The sequence below is a fragment of the Mchenga conophoros genome, linkage group LG6, assembly GCF_057382185.1.
Source record: "Mchenga conophoros isolate Kocher_MC1m ecotype Shallow Benthic linkage group LG6, M_conophoros_male_GT1.1, whole genome shotgun sequence".
Lineage (NCBI taxonomy): Eukaryota > Metazoa > Chordata > Actinopteri > Cichliformes > Cichlidae > Mchenga > Mchenga conophoros.
This window is the reverse complement of record NC_140531.1, coordinates 35,600,246-35,619,709: the sequence shown is the minus strand read 5'-3', so window position 1 is coordinate 35,619,709 and position 19,464 is coordinate 35,600,246. Positions and strand designations below refer to the sequence as shown.

Sequence of the window (19,464 nt, the reverse complement as noted above, 5' to 3'; positions counted from 1 at the left end):
CTCACCGTGTGTATGTTTGAATAATGAGAAGAGGCAGAAATGATGCTTGTGAAATTTATTAACGCAAATCTTTTTTGGTCCCTTCAACAATGTGACTGTTACAGCAACTTTAGGTGCAGCACAGTGGTAAAACAGTGCAGTACAAGGAAGGGGAGGGGGAAATTAGTTGGGCAGTTTAAAAAGAAAAAAAGGTTAAAGGACACTGCTGAATAAATCAGAGAAGAAGAACAAATGTGCAATATTAAAGTTCAAAGTAAGACAACGTGAGATACACAGGCAACGAAGAAACTTGTTTAAACCACCATGCAAACGCCTCGCATTCATTAAACCAAAACTATGCATAAGTGCATATGTTGACTGGTATAAGAGCCTTTCATTGATGTAACTGAATCAAAGTGAAAACGAAATAAAATCAGAGGTAGTTGTCACTGCAGTACACCGAGGAGCTGCTAGGGTTTGCTCAAATTCACTAAAAAGTAATGTCTTCATTTCTCGTACGCATTTTAAGCTCGTTTCTATCATTACCACTTCTAAATAATGATTTTGAACCAATGAGTCTTTAATCAAAGTGGCTTCCAGACAGTCAACAAAACCCTGCAGGAGAGATAAACAATAACAGCTATAATTAAAATCATTTTGATTTGTATGTCAGACATTTTGGTGAGTTGTTAGGGGAAATCTTTCAATTCATGTCTGACAGAAAGACTCATGTTATGCTTCGAACACTGACTAAACAGGCAGAGAACGCAAACAAACTGATTAAATGGGCTGCTGCCCATTCTCTAAACTTTTCACTGAACAAAAACAGCTTCAACCCTCTGACTTCAGTGGCACCCTGGTCGTGCTCGACGTCACAGGCAGTCAACATTGTTTGGTGGCAATTCAGTAGCCAGCAGCCTGGTAAATGCTCAAGACAAACGAAATTTGAGAAAACTAACCCACAACAGTAAGTTAAAACTGCTATTAAAGTGGGTGGGGAGGTAAAGATGGTGAGTCCTTTCAGCACCGGGGCAGATACAAACCATTGTAAAAGCCCGGCAGATTCCAGAGAGCCTCAGTGGGGCCTCTGTGTGCACATCAATCTGTTCAGGAGGCTTCCCAGAGCCCCCTATGCTGTTCCTCAAACCCATCACCGATCACCTTCTTTCCCTAAAAACTCAACTATTCAGTCTCATTAAAAATCATAAGCTCAGGAGTGCTCACCGCTCCCCTCAAGATCTCAGACCGAGTGGATCACCAGTGATACAGCGGCGACCAGCTCCAAGGTTAAAGCAACAAACCTTGAGCACTTACAGTATACAGCAGCTGCATGGGGTGATGCCAACTCTGGGATCTAAACATCACGGTGGAAATAAAGACTGGTCTTAAAAAACGTCTTTACAATCCTTCTGTTTGCCTCTGCTTCTCCTGGAATTACACCATGCATAAACTCAGTTATGCACAACATGCACATTTCACACCACCTACTCCAGTGTAAACCACACACACACACACAGACAAAATACTAAAACAAAACACACACACCCCGGCTGCTGACTAAAGACAAAGCTTAAGTCAGTTTCTGCTGACTAAGCACGCTCATGGCTGAAATACTGAAGTGCCTTTTTTTTCTTCTTTTTAATAACTTTTGAGGCCTTCGTTAGAGGCCCTGAAGACACAAGCCAAAGTCTTTGCTATAAATTAAGTGAACATACAACAATAAAAGTTCCGGAGAGCAGCAACTGTTGCAAAACTAAAACTGTTCAAAGACCGACAGCTTCCACAACACAGTCTTAACAGTTAAGACCTGGCTTCTCTTTAGTCCCAGCATTTAATTGCCACTCAATCCGCTACACATTTAAGCCAAACTCTTCTACCGGTGACCAAATACTCTACACAGTACAAAAAGGAACTGAACACTATGCTGAGGCTACTTCCTTACACAGACAAAATACAGAAGAATATCTGATTAAAAAGCAATTTCTTTAGAAACCTGAAAGAAACAGGTGGATGCTTCAGCTGCTAGTTTGGGTCAACATATCTGGGGTTAGCTACAAAGAAAGTTCTAAATGAAATTTTATATCTTGGAGATAAAGCAAGGAAGTATTTATGAAGGTTTCTCAATGTGGTTCATTAACAAAAATCTCTTTAAAAACCTTCGTGTATTTTTGTAAACAGTGAATACCTACACTTCTTTGATGTAATACAGAAAACCTAGTTACTCATCCCTAGCATTTCTCCCATTGTTTTCTACCACTTTGTTCACAGTGACAACAAACTCAGCTCATTCACTGAAAGTGTTCAACACAATATGGCTCTAAACTGAAAATGCACATTCATGGATATTAATTGCCCTTGGGAGGAAACTAAACACACGTTAGAGCAGATGACATTTGGCAAATCAGAATTGCAGAAAGTCTGCAAGAAGCAAATCAGTTTGGTGAACTTAGAAGACTGAACGGAAAAAACAAACCAAAAACTAACTAAAATGGCACAAATGTGATGACGAAGAATGCAGAATGCAACAGCCTGTTAGGACATAAAGGGTCAAGACCAATGCTCTTCTGTGTTATGTGTTTAGTGTAGCCGTTCAACTCTTTTATTTAGAGTTACACTGTATGTAAACTTGTATTGCTGTATGTGAGACTGTATGTGTATATATGAGAGGATCAGAGGCCTGCCGTGAATGAGAAGTTGGCTGCTAATTTGATTCTACTACGTGAAGCTCTTCTGCTGGGACTGTCCATGGACAGGAGGGTCTTTGTGTCAGGTGGTGGTGGTGGTTCTCTGGGGTCTGCAGAGTCATCTGTGCTGCCATCACGCTTTGCAGGTAGATCAGCTGTGACGTCTGCCAGTGCCACCACATGTTCAAACAATACAAACAAACAAGCTCACACTTAACTACAGATGGAAAAGGTGCAAATAAGACTGATCCTTTTAATTTTATACCACAAAAACAGTATAAATCAGATGGACCACCTGTTGGTAGTGGAGGAGTTCTCTCCTCAAAGTGAATCAGATCCGCCTGCTGGACGACAACGGGGTCGGGGTGAAGCTGAGGCGACGGTAGGCAGGATGGAACAGGGCCACACAGCAGGTCCACTGGAGACGACAGACACAGCAGCTCTGACTCTGCAGCTGCATCAGCACCTGGAAGGTAAAACAAAATAAAATCAATTAAAAAGGCTGGCCAACACTTGAGGTCTCGACAATAGCCAATTAAGAGGAGGAGAGAATGATGCAACATAAAAAACTGAAAACTGAAAAAAAGGCATTGAGCTTTTTTCACCATGATTTTTTTTGTAAAGCTAAGAAAAAGCTTATTTCAGAACTCCTGATTTTCTTCAGTATATCTTTAAAGACTACAAAAACCTTGAGCAGTCATGTATGACTTCCATTACCTGGACTCTGAGCTCCAGATGTTGCACTGCTAATCGGGCTGTCTCTCGGGCTCTCAGTGTTCTCCGGCTGGGGGCTGTTGGAGACTGAACAGCTTGGTTTTGCTACAACACACAGACAAAGCACTTTAATTACAATTTTCTTACAATGCACAGCCGCCATCTCATGAAATCACAACCCAAAAATCACCTTTTAGTTTGATCACTTCAGTCAGCACAGTGGAGCATGTCAGTAACCTAAAGTTCAATCTGAACTTTCAATAAGAAAGACTCCCAACACCTTTACCTTTCATATCGTTCTTCAAAACGATAATCCTCTTGTGACCATGCCCTTTGATCCAGATCACCTGATGAGAACAAATCAGAAACTGAATGGTGAGAACTGATAGAAATAAACAATTATCACAAAAGTTCAGGACATTAACAAAAGCGATCAATAGAGAAAAGGTTTAAGAGTTTATTTAGATCAGTGTTGCCCACACAAAGATTACTTGGGCTGGTTGCCCATGTCTATTATCAGCCACCAAAATATATAAGGTTAAAAATATTTTCTACTATGAACACAACCATGTGCCATCCCTTTACTAGTGAACTGCTCTTCCTGTCTTGCATTTTTCCCCACCACTATCTAGCGTTCTTGTCCGGTTGCCATACGGTGATATTTAATATTTATAACCTTCCCTAAAATGGATTTTTGACTCAAGCTCCACCATCTTAGACGGTGCTGGTGGCATTAGTCCGTCTCCTACAAACTGGAGGTCCAATCTCACCAGAACCTGCAGCAGGTGGAGAACTACTTCATATATGCCCTGAACTCACTAAGCTGAGTTCAGAACTCTGACTACTATCATCAGTAGGTGAAGCTGAATTCATCCACATAAGGAGATTCTTGAGAGGGAGCTGAGTTTTTGAAGGAGAGAAACAAGTAAATACAAGCTGTTTGGGAGTCCACACTCATATGCACACATACAGTGGGGCAAAAAAGTATTTAGTCAGCCACCGATTGTGCAAGTTCCCCCACTTAAAATGATGACAGAGGTCAGTAATTTGCACCAGAGGTACACTTCAACTGTGAGAGACAGAATGTGAAAGAAAAATCCATGAATCCACATGGTAGGATTTGTAAAGAATTTATTCGTAAATTAGGGTGGAAAATAAGTATTTGGTCACCTCAAACAAGGAAAATCTCTGGCTCTCACAGACCTGTAACGTCTTCTGTAAGAAGCTTTTCTGTCCCCCACTCGTTACCTGTATGAATGGCACCTGTTTGAACTCATCATCTGTATAAAAGACACCTGTCCACAGCCTCAAACAGTCAGACTCCAAACTCCGCCATGGCCAAGACCAAAGAGCTTTCGAAGGACACCAGGAAAAGTATTGTAGACCTGTACCAGACTGGGAAGAGTGAATCTACAATAGGCAAGCAGCTTAGTGTGAAAAAATCAACTGTGGGAGCAATCATCAGAAAATGGAAGACATACAAGACCACTGATAATCTCCCTCGATCTGGGGCTCCACGCAAGATCTCATCCCGTGGGGTCAAAATTATGATGAGAACGGTGAGCAAAGATCCCAGAACCACACGGGGGGACCTGGTGAATGACCTGCAGAGAGCTGGGACCAAAGTAACAAAGGTCACCATCAGTAACACACTACAACGGCAGGGAATCAAATCCCGCAGTGCCAGACGTGTTCCGCTGCTGAAGCCAGTGCATGTCCAGGCCCGTCTGAAGTTTGCCAGAGAGCACATGGATGATACAGCAGAGGATTGGGAGAATGTCATGTGGTCAGATGAAACCAAAGTAGAACTTTTTGGTATAAACTCAACTCATCGTGTTTGGAGGAAGAAGAATACTGAGTTGCATCCCAAGAACACCATACCTACTGTGAAGCATGGGGGTGGAAACATCATGCTATGGGGCTGTTTTTCTGCCAAGGGGACAGGACGACTGATCCGTGTTAAGGACAGAATGAATGGGGCCATGTATCGTGAGATTTTGAGCCAAAACTCCTTCCATCAGTGAGAACTTTGAAGATGAAACGAGGCTGGGTCTTCCAACATGACAATGATCCAAAACACACCGCCCGGGCAACAAAGGAGTGGCTCCGTAAGAAGCATTTGAAAGTCCTGGAGTGGCCTAGCCAGTCTCCAGACCTCAACCCCATAGAAAATCTGTGGCGGGAGTTGAAAGTCTGTGTTGCTCGGCGACAGCCCCAAAACATCACTGCTCTCGAGAAGATCTGCATGGAGGAATGGGCCAAAATACCAGCTACTGTGTGTGCAAACCTGGTAAAGACCTATAGTAAACGTTTGACCTCTGTTATTGCCAACAAAGGTTATGTTACAAAGTATTGAGTTGTATTTTTGTTATTGACCAAATACTTATTTTCCACCCTGATTTACGAATAAATTCTTTACAAATCCTACCATGTGGATTCATGGATATTTTTTTTTCCACATTCTGTCTCTCACAGTTGAAGTGTACCTCTGGTGCAAATTACTGACCTCTGTCATCATTTTAGGTGGGGGAACTTGCACAATCGGTGGCTGACTAAATACTTTTTTGCCCCACTGTAAGTCCATGTCACATAAGGTGCAAATCTGAATGAAAGCCTGTTCATGTTTTAGAATGATTCCTTATAGAGGAGCTCCAGTCTCTACTGCAGTAACTATACCTGTGGAATCGCACTGAGCAGCTCATCAACGCTGGTGTACCCACAGAAACGTGGATCAAGGCTGCAGCCTGTGAATTTGTTGTATGCTCCGTGGAACTCAGTCAGGAAGATCTGGTTGTAATGGTAGGTGTGGAGCAGCGCGCGTACATTACGAGCAAACTGGTAAAGCCTGGTTAGCCTCACAAATTCTTCCCAATGACTGCTGGCAGCTTGAGTGGTATCATCAGTTTCCTCGTGGTACAGCTGTGAAAAGATGATGATTATGGATCAAGCACAGTAAAAGTATTGGGGGGGGGAAAACCCAAAGAAAACTCTCGTACTCACCTCGACCAGGTATGGAAGGCTCTTCAGTAACTCGCTGAGAGAAAGGAACCCATATTCACATGGGTTTAGCGCAACTCCGTGAACGCTTAGGTAATACTGGCTCAGCTCCTCCACCTTCAAACCTTTGGTGATGTTCTCATCTTCTTGGGACATGAGCAGTGCCAGTAGCTGTGAGGTCAGAGAGCGCAGAGACTTCCTGTTGATCAGCTGCACTTCCCGACCATCCGCGCCATCCACCACCTTTCAGAAATGCACAAAGTGGGTAGTTAAGAATATCTGAAAATGTGTCTTAAGTTATATGAAATGAGACTTTTTACCGTTTACTGTGATTTTAAAAACTTTATAACCTCCAGGATGACTGACAGGACTTTTGTGCGAGACTTCATTTTGTGCATTTAATAAACTGGCTAATTTATAATGAAGACAAAACCCCTGAGACAACAAATCTATTAATTTTATTTTTAGCAGACATGACCACATGCTTCTGCCTTTACAAAAAACATCTGACTGTCAAGTGAAGCTCTATTTTTATTATTTTATTAAACTAAGCAACAGCGAGCTTCTCAGCAGATAGATTTACACAGCTTCCCCTGGGGATGTTTTCTTCTTTACCTTGACAACATGGCAGAGTTTGGTCAGCAGAGCAGGCAGGGAGCTTGCGTCGAAGTCTTGCAGGCGTAGCCCGTAACCAAAGGTTTTGCTGTACTCTGTGAGCAGCTGACTCACAGGCAGACTGGAGTTTTTCTGAGCCCGCAGCAGCTTGACCAGCTGAGCTGCCAGAGCTTTGATACGTTCAACCTCAGTGAGAGACAGCACTTTCTCCTCACCGCACTCCAGCACCTGATGAAGGACGAGGGCATTAAATGGTAAGTTTGTTTTTCATGAAGACCAAGAGTCCCAGACATCATAATTATATTTACAAAGACAGTTCTATCCAAGCACTCAAGGGAGATGCAGGAAAAAGAAACCTGGCCTGATCCACTGACTGAAATCAAAAGGCATGGCAAATCCTCTTAAGTGAAAAATAACCCCATGCCAACTTCTTATGCTGTGTACATACTGGAAGTGATTCGATCGTCATGCATCGCCTTGGCCAAAAGCAAAAACCTACTGCACGCCACACTCACCATCAGGACATCAGGGATTGCCTCAAAGAGCTCAATGAGCTTGGTGAACCCATAGTGGCTGAGCTTACACTGGCGACCAAAGTGGTGGTGGTAAGTTGGTATAAACTTGCTGAAGGGCATTCGACAGTGAGGCTGGTGGCGAAGCAGGTCCACCACCTCCTTCCCAAACTGCTTGGTACGCTCCAGTTCTTCCATAGTACGCTCTAGTAAAGAAAGAAAACGACTTTAGTGATAGGCAACCAAAAAGAAATGCATCATTAAAATAAAATAAGGTTTCTATGGTTAACAGTTTCTGCAGGTAAGTAGATCCTTTTTTAAACTCAAGTCTAATGCGCTTTTAAATTCTACTTCCAAATTGACAGTTATGCACTCACCCCTCTTAGGAACTGAGATGACTGTGTCGGTGGGCTGTTGTGTGATGGTGATGGTGGTGTCAGGGATCTCAGTCAACAGATCCATCAAGTCACATATCCCATAGTCAGTTACTCTCCAGTCTCTGGAGAAGCACCTGATTCACAAAAGAATGCATCACAGCACCCACACCACTAATAATTCAAACAGTTTTTCCGCTCCTATGAAACTAACACACGTGTCCTATTTATGTTTAATTACCAATGGTATGCCTGCATGAAGTCCTTGATTGCCACTTGTTTGCTGGCTTGAAACTTAAGCAGCTTAAGCAGGTCTTGGGTGAAGCGTTTAACTTGAGCTCGGTGAGTTAGAGTCAGTAAACGCTTTGTACCCATACCCAAGATCTGTTGGTTAGAAAAATGAAAAACGTATAAAATAAACAAAGACAACATGAACAAATACATTGTTCAATCGGAAGATCATCACTGGGTGGTCCTCATTAAAAATACCTGCAGAACATGTGGCACAGCCTCGAGGAGCTCCAGCAGCTTAGAGAAGCCGTAGTCGGAGACGCGGCACTGCTTGGCAAAGTGATGATGATATGAGGGAATGAATTTGCTGATTGGCATTATGCATGACGGCTGACTTTTTAAGAGGTCAATAATCTCTCGGCTAAACTGGATGAGCTGTGGATTGCCGACTGGACTCTTGCAGCGTTGAATCCATGGCTCTGTGTGACAATTAAAAAAAAATAATAATAATAAATTGTTAAGGTGAAATGGGCTGCCTGAGCTAAACGCAAACTGCCTGATAACTTTACAAGAACTCATATCAGATGGTTAAAGAGTTTAAAACAAAAAACCAACAAAAAAAAAAAAAAAACCCAAAACACACCCAAGATGAGAGGTCTGAACAGCACTATGAAAAATGAAAATGAAACTCCAATAAAAACCAGATTTGTAAATATACCTACCAGAGTTTGGCACCGGAGGTTTATTGTTGATCCACTTGATGACTTTGAAACCATTTTGAGCTGTGACTACTGTGATACTGGGAACACAGGTGACGAGGTGCTCCAGAGGAACACCACCTTCCAGTGACTCATTGCCAAGCTGAAGTGGTCTGAATTTTGCTGCATAACAGTCTGGAAAACTAAATGGAAATTAAACTTTTTAATAACTTTATAACGACAGAAAATATATTCTAACATTAAAAATGCGTACACGTAACAGGTAATAAACCAGTTCTTACCTGAGGAGTGGAAGTGTGCCCTGATGTGACTGCAACAGACTGTGGACCTCTGAGGCTAGTGTGCTCAGAGACATTACAACAAATGGGATTTTATAGGAATCAGGGTCAAAGTCGGCCTCACTGCAAAAAAAAAAAAAAAGAACAACAGTCAGTGATGGAAAAAGGTCAACTTACGCTACAATATAAAGGTTTCGAACTGTTGTATACCTGAAGTCCTGCAGTGAATAGTGCTGTCTGCAGACAGGTTCATGGTACTCCAACTCCTCAAACACAACAGGACTCCCACTTGCTGAGGAGGAGCCCTCCTGGGATTGGGAAGATCCCAGTGGACTCTGGCGTATTTGGCTGTTGGACAGAAGGCACACAAACCTTGAGCCTCCCTGCTCCCGCACTGCAACCAGCTCTGGGAGCCGATACAGATCGCCAACCACGAGCTTACGGGAATATCTGGAGAGAGCAGGGCAGAGTTGGAGTATATACTTTTACTACATTTTTTTGCCATCTCATTTTTTGAATGCTATACTCAAACACCAAATGTGTATGCAAAAATTAGACAATAACAAGTTTAGAAAGATACTGACTTTTTCTCATAAATCTCAGTGAACTTGAAAAGAGGAAGGCAACTGGCAGGAGCATCTTGAAGAATGGAGATTATCTCTGGGCTATAAAATAACAACCACAAATGTCACCACGATAGACCAAACAACAATTTAAATTTTAAAATTTCACAATGTAACCAACATATTAAAGCTCCAAACTAAAATATATATAAAATGTACCTGAGCATGGCAAGAGATTTGTTGCTGCCACCGGTGATCAGAGACACCTGAATGCGTTTGCCTCCGATCTTGTAACGGTGTAGGCCGCTGACTGCACTAATGGCCTGCTGCAGGGACATCATCTGAATTGTGGCCTTCAGCTGGTAGTCAGTGTGGGGGCTAAGCTCCACACTTTTTACCTAAACAAAACAAGTTATACCACAAAGTGATTTTGAGAGGAAAGGGTAGGTAAAACATATACAAACTACTTAGATGTGAGCAGAACACAGATATGCGTTGCATGAAATATTGGCATAATTTGACTACGCTTTACCCTTCCGTATCGGGAGAAGGTGTCATTTAAAGTTTGCTGCAGATCCTTGCGAGACATTCTGTAGTCCAGGTTGGCAACCTGGATCTCTGCTCCCTCTGAGAAAGGCTCAGAAGCTTCAGAACAAGGGCTACGAGGGGCAGCAATCAGAGGTGAGGAACGGCTGGATAGGCAAGGGGATGCACTCCTTATGTTAGAGAATGGAGAGATGCAATAAAAACATAATTAAAATTACATTTATCATTACGCATGGTTTATAATTTGCATGCAGCAGTAGGTAACCTGGAAGACCAGGAGCCCTGAGATAAGACGAGGGGGCTGAAGCTTCTGTGTAGGTTCAACTTGCTGAAGGCGGAGGGTGTGCTAATCTGGAACTCCCCTGAGTTCCTGTCCACTTGGTCAACAGGGGATTCAGTTGCACTTTGAGGGCTGGAGTCCTCTCTGCTATACAGAAAGATGAACAACAGGCACATGCAGATAAACAACATGACGCAAACATGACAAACATTTTATTTTCAGTTGAAAATTTATTCCCGCCATCTCTGTGTGTACCTCTGGCTGTAGATGGATTCTACAGTGAGACCAGGCTTAGTTAGTTGCTCCAGTGCTCCAGCCTCACCATTATTCTGGGTCGAAGACGAGGCAGCACATCCCTTTTCCAAGTGCTGAAAGTTCATTCTGGCCTTCCCCTCCAAACTGCCCAGCTCCTGGATCAAGCAGGGAAGGCAGAAGTTAAGTTGTAGATATTGACCTGCTAGATAATGGTCGTATCCATCCTGTCCATGTGTGGAACAGGATGGTCAAGCGATTAGTTCAAGTAGTTACAAAATACGAATACAAGCAGAACAGAGAAACTCAGAAAAGACCATGGACTGCTGTTTAACTAGGGATGTACATTCAAAATGCCAAAAAAAGGAAAAACTGCTTTACCGTAGAGCTCATTTTCAGGGAATTTCTTACATATTAAAAGCAATAATAATAATTTATAATTAACAAAAAGGTTTTAGATTGGCACCAAAGAAAATCTCCAGGACTATGATCAAATATTTTAGACATTTTTTATTATTTTTCTCCAGATTACAATATATTTTTGTTTATCAAACAGAAATTTCATAGACGTCAGTTAAGTAACGTAACTACGTAACTGTGCTTGCTTATGTTCTAAACTCACGAAGGGCCCATACTGAGCCAAGGACAACTTGTATTTTTTAAATTAACTTGACTGCATTAAAGGGTGTAACACTGTAAATTGCTCTGATATAAAAGGAATACTGAGACAGTTCAAACTTTTCTGCTACTTGCCCTCGCAGCAATGAGAACAGCACACTGAAAATACTGTGGTAGTCCCATTGCGTTTGTTTTATTGTGAGCCTCAAATATAAAAACCTCTAAGGCTTTATATAAAAAAAACTAACAACAAAACAACAACAAAAAACCTAGGCTTTAATGTCTTCATTCAATTTTGGTGCTTAAAGAGAAATCTTAAATTACATTTTCTCCTTACTGTTTAACTACAAAGAGACTTAAATGTCCATCCCAGTTAATTTATGGGTCAGCTCCCCCCCCATTTGTCACACTGGTTACAAACAAACCAGAAAAAGACAAACCGAATCAGCCACTAGAGGTCATTTTTAATCATAGTAGAAATCAGCACTGTCCAAATTTCTCCAAAAGTAAATTCATTAATTTGAAAAATAGAAAAGAAAGCGCTTATAGCAGCACATAAAGCAGAACCTGGACAAAACACACAAAATGGTAGCTCACAAACTACATCAGCACTGATATACTGAGCAAAACCACAGACACAAAGCTATATGGCGTTCATGCAATAACACGATGACTGACGAGCAGGAGAGGAGTGGATTAATGAAGGACAAGCAACACATATTACATGCGCAGGCAAAAGGCAGGAGCTAACAGTTACAAGCTGTTAGTCAAAGCAGCAATTAGAAGGTCACTGGGGGGAGGAGAAGCTACAGTGATTTACAAAGCAGCCCAGACAAAGAGAGATGGCAATGGAGGCTGAGGGGAAGCAGGCACAGATGAGTCTGCTGACCTGATGGGGCTTGGCTGGAGCACCACCGGGAGGCCCACTGCAACCCCTCCTGGGGCTATAGGGCCTTTCAGCCACCGGACCAGGGGTGTGGCAGGGGCGGGTTGCTCGCCGTGGCCTTCTGGGTGACCTGGGTGTCTCCAGGGGCAGAAAAGAGAAGGAGGCTATAGATGGGGGAGGGCCGAACATTGAATCCTGGGTTTGAGAGGTCCGGGCCAGAGTCTGAGGCAAGTGATGGGGCTGAGAACGAAGCTCAGACTCAGGACTTGCATCGTCTCTGGGCCGCGGGGAGAAGGAGAGGCTGATTCTGTGGCCAAACACATCCTCATTTTCCATTCGCTTGCGGGCACGTGTAGCTGCCTCAGGGCTGCCAAAGCGGAGGACTGCTGTGCCCTGGGACACACCAAGTACTCTGCCGCCACAGTTGTCTGACAGCCGGCGGAGCCTGAGCTTCACAGCGTTCCGCATGTTCTTGTCACAGTTGAGAGGGAGGTTGTGCACATAGAGGTGGTTGAAACTGGGCTGAAGGAGGGGAGGAAAAGACACCGCGGCTGCCTGGTTTGTATTATTTACACTCAGAAAATAAAACGTTTATTTATTTTTACTTGGGAAAAACAAGTGGGAATGGCCGACAATATTAACGATTAGCAACAATTAATGATTTCCAATTCCCACTATTAGACTAGTAACTCAATCGTGTGTGAAATTCACATTCCAGCTGCATCGCTCTTCACATTTGGCAAGTTTACATTAAAACGAGATTTTGTCCTTCGTTAATTTTGTTAGCGTATACTTACCTTAATAAAAGGACAGTTTAAAAAGTACTCTTAAAATCTTAATGAAGCATTTATGAGGCCTACCTGCGCTTTGACAAGCATGCGTGGTGGCAGATCTGCTGTTATCTCCTGAAAGGGCACATGGCTGTTGGCATGCTGCAGTAGAGCTGAAGATGTATGGCTGCCATGAACCAGGATTACATGGAAACCATGGCGATGACGCAGGTCACTCAACTCGCTTGCAAAATTCACATCAGCTGTTAATAAAAAGGTGACCTGTGTTATCACAAATGTATGTGTGGTAACATGGCTGTAGTTCATTACAAGTAATCAGAGGTGAACTTACAGGATACCAGTACAACAGTTGCAGGTGCAGTGTGCGTCTCAGCAAAGCGCCGTAGGCTCTGACGAAGTTTGTCATCTGCAGCATTCTTGGCTGTGGCATTAATATGTGCAACAGTAACCTGTAAAAGTACAATTATTAAGCGTCTGAATTATTCCTCCTTTTAGGCAGTGACTGAATACACACTCAAACTGTATGGATATTTTAAAAGTGTGTGATGTGTTAAGACAAAAATCACAAGCTGATCAGTCAAGCTAAAAATACTGAACGCACAACTTTTTTTTAACCTCTTCAGGACAAGCTATACTTAATGTTATAGAACCAATTAGCAGCATGAAGAGAACTCAGTATTTGTATTGTCATAATTAGGGTAATTTCAGACTGCTTTTATTGCTTGAATATTACTGATACCTGGCAGTTGTTGAGCTCTTGGATGACAGCTTTACTCTCCTTGCTAATATCACAAACGCAAATGAATTCTGCCTCACGATGACCCTGGAAGAAGCGGTTGCGAATTCGTTGGACCACAGCTCCAGCAGAGCGTCCACTGGGGACACTGCAGTTCTCAATGTCCCAAAAGACCCCGACTGGAGGGATGTTCTCGGGACCAGTACCCTCTGGTGATCCTAGCAAAGCGATCATTTTAAAGCACACTCAGGTTTCTTGGAAGCTTATAGTTAATAAAATCAGTTCAGTTTTGTTGCCGATTTGTACTGCTGCATTACTGACTCCACTAACCATATTTCTGTCCAGTCTTGCCAAGACTGGTTGATGGCATGAGCATTTTGCCATCGGAGAAGGTGCCACAGCCATTACAAATAGGAATAGGAATAGGAGCAGTCTGAGGAATAGGAACACTTGGGTGCACCTTGTCGGACTCTGCCATCAGACCATTCATAGGCTGCAAAAGGGTACAAATTCAAGACGCTCAAACACACAAAAAAGCAATAACAAGAAATATGAAAAGCGATAAAAGCTTAAACACACATGATTCAGCTCAACATTTTGTAAAAAAATACCTGCATCTTTAGGCCACACAAATTTAATGAAGAGAGATCGACCAACCTTAAATAAGCACTCCTGACAGTAGTGTGCCCCCTTCACACAAACAGTGCGTTCAACATTTAGGTGCATAGGATTAGAGAAGAAGTGTGCTGAAGTGGCTGTAGTAGTGATGGTGCTGGTGCTTGGGTGACCACCGAGTATACTTCCTTGGGATCTTCTGGCTGATGCGCTGCAGTCCACACCACATGTGTAAAAGCCAGAAGAGGTCAGGCAAGAGCCATGCAAGCTAGCAGGTAGAGAGGAAACAGAGGGGAGAGAGGATGCCATCGGTGCTGAAGAGGGAAAGAGGCTGGCTTGACTGAAAGAAAGAGGTACAGCTGGGTAGGTGTGGAGAAGCCCTGAGCAGCAGGGGAGGTAGGGGTGTGATGAAATAGGTTGAGAGGTAGCAACAGAAGAGGACAGCTGAGGTTTGCAACTAAGACTGAATAAAGGATCAAAAGCTTCACCTCCAGTGCCACAGCTAAATTTATGTTTATACTGATGAACAGATGAGGCTACAGAACAAGGCCCAGACCTACTAGTACTGATCGGTGCTCCCAGAGACCCTGGGGCCATATAAAGCGAAACAACTCCTGCAGCATTGCTGCCGCTACCAACAACACCTCTGCCACCCAACAACCCAAAGCCATCTGTGTTGTTGTGGTCACAGTGCTCGCAAATGCTTACTTTGGGGCTAGCCCCCTCTTGTTGCTGATGAGGTGGTGGCGGTTGTTGGAAGGAGTCTTGTGCAAGCTGAGGGGGAGGTGGCGGCAAGCAGGGAGGAGGCAATGGGAGAGAGGACAGAGAGAAGGGCTGGGATAACTGGGAAGAGGAAGTATGGTGCAGTGGTGGAGGAGGCACATCTTTCAGATCCAGTACAGCCTTTCTGTTGTCCATGTGATTGCTCTGAATAAGAAAAGAAGAAAAAAAAAAAAATCACTTCACATTAGTTCTGTAAATTTCTTGTGACTTCTCAAAGCCATAATAAAGACATATCTATATGAATTAAAAAATATAAATAAAAGATTACGATATTTAAAAAAAACATCTAAAAAAGATCAACAAGCAAATGTTATTATTGGAAAAAGACAAGATGAACTTTTTAAATGATTATTTTTATTCAGAGAAAAAAAAAAGTTATCTAACACTACCAGGCCCTATGTGAAAAGGCAACTGTCCCCCCCCCCCCTTCTTAAATTAACTGATTAACCACATATTTTGGAAAGCTGAATTCAGTTTCACTAGCCAGAGTCATGCCTGATTATTCTCAGGTCAGATGAATTGTCAATTTCTTCAAATAGAGCATGTCCGACAAAGCGAAGTAAGAAACTAGATCTCAAAAAGCAACATTATGCCACAGTCTAAAAATACTCGAGAACAGATGAGAAAAAGTAACTGACATCTATCAGTGTGTAAAGGATTACAAAGCCATTTATAAGGGTTTGGAACTCCAGTAACCCATGACAAAATCCATGAAGTGCAAATGGAGAAAACTTGGAACAGTGGTGAAACTTCCCAGGAATGGCAAGCCTCCCAAAATTATGTCTTCACCCAGCATGTATAAAATAAAATAAAATAAAATAAAAAAACCTGTAGGCCTCACTTGTATCAGTTAAAGTTACAGCACACATAAAACTATCAGCATTTTATAAAAAAGGATCATATCAAAGGTGTGATGGCCCGGGGCTTCTTTGCTGTTTCAGGACATGAATGACTAGATGTAACTGACAGAAAGTCCTGAATGAGAATGTCCCCCAATCAGTTTGTGCTCTGAAGTTCAAGTTTACTTGTTTTATGCAACAGGACAACGGTCCAGAACACAGTAGTGAATCCACCTCTAAATGGCTCAAAGGTTTTGGAGTGGGCTATACAAAGCCTATATTTAAATTAAATTTAGATTTTTTTGGCATGACCTTAAACAGCCACCAATGGTTGAATTAAAACAATTCTGCTACAGAAGAGTGGGACAAAATTTCTCCACAGTGATGCATATCATTCCCAGTAAAGTGTTATCCACAAACACTTTACTGCTGCTCTTGCTGGCAAGGGCGGCACATAGGGCCTGGTAGGTTAGCTACCTCTTCCCTCACTTAATAAATTAACTCCTCATTTTAAACATTGCATTTTGTATTTACTGTTATCTTTATCCAATATTAAAATTTGATAGATCTGAAACATTTAAGTGTGACAACTATTTTTTCTAGTACTCAGTAAGGGGGTAAATAACACTGCGCAGCAAAATAAAATAAAAAAATTAGTTTACATTAATGGTTTGATAACATACCTGAAATATTTTCATTTTAATCTCTCATTTAGAAAACAGTTCAGTTTCTTCATTAAGCTCCATATGTCTGTACTGATAAATACATACTTTGTCTGTCTGATGAGGGGAGCTTGTTTCATGTGCGGAGAAGCAGTCCTTGAGCTTCCATAGCAGGGTTGAAGCCTCTGTTTCGGTGTGAGCGAGCCATGGGAAGGATCTAGCGCCACATGTTGATCTCTCCTTTCCCAGTCCTTCCATCATACGAACCACAGGAGTCTTTCACCATACTTGCATCTATCTCTCTTCTCTCTCATGCTTTCCCAAAGAAACGAAAGTTAAAAGAAGTTTACTACAGTCATGCTGAATAATTCCCATATGCGACGTTGACACCGTGGTTAAAGTTCGTACCAACTCATTTATGATGACACAGATCGCAGGTGACTAACCGTGAGCCCGACAGCACAGCTTCAAAACATTACAGATAAATAAAAGGGTCATCTCCAACCCCAAACCTTTACAAATTCGACGGTTTTAACAGTTCCTCTTAGGCTAATGTCAGAAGCGAAGCAGTACGTAAACTAACCGATAAGATGATAACTTAGCTCGAGCTAGCTAACGTTACTTTCATTTAATTTACTCATTGGCTACGTCGGAACTGGCCTGCTAAGCCAACTAGTCTCACTACCTAAATCTAGCCATTAAAATAGAAACTTAATGGCTTGTCTTTAGCTATTTAAGCTAACAACTGGGTATTAATGTTTAGCTTGTTTGAACGCACTTGCACATACTTGCTCCCACAAGCTATCCTTCGAGATCCTTACGAGAGAATTGATACTATTCGGTAACAGCGAGGTAATGCCAAACAAGCTGATTATTTACCTGAGAAACTCGCGTCTTCTACATCTTCCTCAAAGGACCATTCCCTATCTATCTCCCTAGAAACGCGCACCTTTTTGTAACCTACTTCTGCCGGAAAGCAATTACTGCTGTCGTAAAATGTGTTCCTATTGTCCGAATCTGGCTGTTTCTCAATACTCAAGTACGCAAGTCCGTACTCGCGTTCTTGCTAGTCCGTACTTCGTAAGTTCACGCGGGAATCTGGACTTGCCGAGAACGTCCTTGATCATCTCAGCGCCAGTTTTTACTGCCATCCCCTCTTAATTTAACTGCGATTAATATTTGCAATGGAAATTAGACATAGTATAAAAAGGTAAACATGATGTAGTAGATTTCAGATAGTATAGAAAGATAATTTAAAAAAAGAAGTATTTTAAGCACTTTGGCAAAATTCACTTTTACATATGATTTGTTTCATAATGTCTAATAAGGCACGATGGTAACAAACAGGTCTCATGTTAGAATGCTTTTATTATTATTTTAGTAGACACTCAAAACTTACAATAGGCTAATGGGGTTTGGAAGACAATTGAACAAATATTTAAAACATAATTTGATTATCTCTGGAGCTGCCTTCAGGATCATCACATATTAATATGCTGTTTCCACTCCCAGTGAAAATGTTTCCTCCTCAATTAAAAATATTTTTAATGTTTAATTCAGAGTCTGCAAAGTAAGAACGGCACATTTTCCATCAGGGGATATGACAGGTGAAATATTCAGTTCAAAATATAAACTGTAAGCTTTTCAAGTAAGACTTAAAGATTAAATAAAACATCCAGTTATGAAGCTTAACTTTCATTTCAGCCAAACCAGTTTGCTCAGGAGCAAATAAAGCACAGAAATAAACCAAACATTAAGATTTAGAAATGATCTAAGTGGGAGATGAGTGGATGATGGGGTGGGTGCAGTTTTTCTCTGTGGTTGGGTCAGGTGGGCTGCCCCGGGCTATGTGGGTCCAGGCAGCGCTGCTGAACTGGGCCCCGGTCCAGATGGGCCTGGGTCCCCTTGCCTTGGTGGGTTCCAGAGTGTGGGGGTGCCTACTGGGGTCAGCGGGTGAGTTGGCCCTCCCCATCTCCAGCTGCCTCCCTCTTGCTGCTCCACCACAATCACCCACACATGCAGGGCCTTGGGGTGAAGGTGTATCACCAGGGTGCAGGGGAGGCATCCCTCCCCCCCCCCTCTGTCCCCTTCTGGCTGTCTGTGCCTCAATTTTATCCCACAACTTAGACATTCACATTACTCACACTCTCATAACACATACATATAGGACCTTAGGGGTGGGCACGCTACACGGCATCCAGAAGACTGTCAGGGTGTACAACCTCACCTCTGGCGCCGTTGCCCACCTCTCAATTTTAAATACACGTATATATTGAGGGCTCTCGTGAGGGGCTATGCGCTTACCTGCTGCTCAGGTATGCACCACCTCACTCCTGGTGGCTGCTTGTCGGGGCCTGGACCCTGGGGCTCGCTCGGGCCCCTTCGGGGGGTGGAGTGCCCTCGGCCTCTGGGCCTAGGGCTGGGGCTCCCCCCCCCAAAAAAAAAAAAAACACGAAAGAAATGATCTAAGTGACTTAGGAAGAAATCAGTTAAATTTGGACACTTTTTGGCAAATCGTTTAATAATCTGCAAAAAAACCACTGAGTGAGTGATTTGTGTTTTTGTTGTTAATATGGATTGTTTTCAATATGTAAATGTTGAATTAATTCAATAAATTACAATTACTCAGGCCCTATAGCTTTTGAAACACCTGGAGCTGTTGCACATTTTTGAGATGAGCAGTGTTCAGGTAAAGTGGGCCTGATGAGCCACTCATCAGCTAAAATGAGTGTTGAAATCTCCCAATTCTTTTAATCTTTGGGCTGAAGGAAGGACAATACTCGGTGTATA

General features: G+C 42.5%; 1 protein-coding gene across 6 annotated transcripts; it reads right to left on the bottom strand.

The window, feature by feature from the left end:
• Window positions 1-40: 40 nt before the first annotated feature.
• marf1 (meiosis regulator and mRNA stability factor 1) lies at window positions 41-17,667 on the bottom strand. 6 transcript variants are annotated; one of them, XM_085277767.1, is made up of 27 exons: window positions 17,554-17,667; window positions 16,783-16,989; window positions 14,433-15,317; window positions 14,106-14,268; window positions 13,779-13,993; window positions 13,371-13,488; window positions 13,109-13,281; window positions 12,252-12,770; window positions 10,748-10,902; window positions 10,478-10,639; window positions 10,199-10,382; window positions 9,886-10,064; window positions 9,688-9,768; window positions 9,314-9,553; window positions 9,107-9,226; window positions 8,829-9,007; window positions 8,365-8,585; window positions 8,117-8,259; window positions 7,879-8,012; window positions 7,505-7,707; window positions 6,990-7,217; window positions 6,378-6,617; window positions 6,054-6,296; window positions 3,664-3,724; window positions 3,381-3,482; window positions 2,959-3,129; window positions 41-2,827 (listed from the first exon to the last, which is right to left on the bottom strand). In XM_085277767.1, the coding sequence occupies exons 2-27, from the start codon at window positions 16,933-16,935 to the stop codon at window positions 2,649-2,651; spliced, it is 5,451 nt and encodes a 1,816-aa protein (XP_085133893.1). In that variant the 5' UTR covers window positions 16,936-16,989; window positions 17,554-17,667; the 3' UTR covers window positions 41-2,648. The 6 variants fall into 6 exon arrangements, with proteins under 6 accessions (XP_085133893.1, XP_085133895.1, XP_085133896.1 ...); XM_085277769.1 differs by having other exon boundaries at window positions 10,478-10,636; XM_085277770.1 differs by having other exon boundaries at window positions 12,252-12,386.
• Window positions 17,668-19,464: the final 1,797 nt, after the last annotated feature.

Coding starts and splice junctions, on each gene's coding strand:
- marf1 (XM_085277767.1), bottom strand. CDS start 16,935: ATGATGGAAGGACTGGGAAAGGAGAGATCAACATGTGGCGCTAGATCC. Junction 10,640..10,747: donor GAATCCATCTACAGCCAGAG/GTACACACAGAG, acceptor CTTTCTGTATAG/CAGAGAGGACTCCAGCCCTC. Junction 8,260..8,364: donor CTGTGCCACATGTTCTGCAG/GTATTTTTAATG, acceptor TCTAACCAACAG/ATCTTGGGTATGGGTACAAA.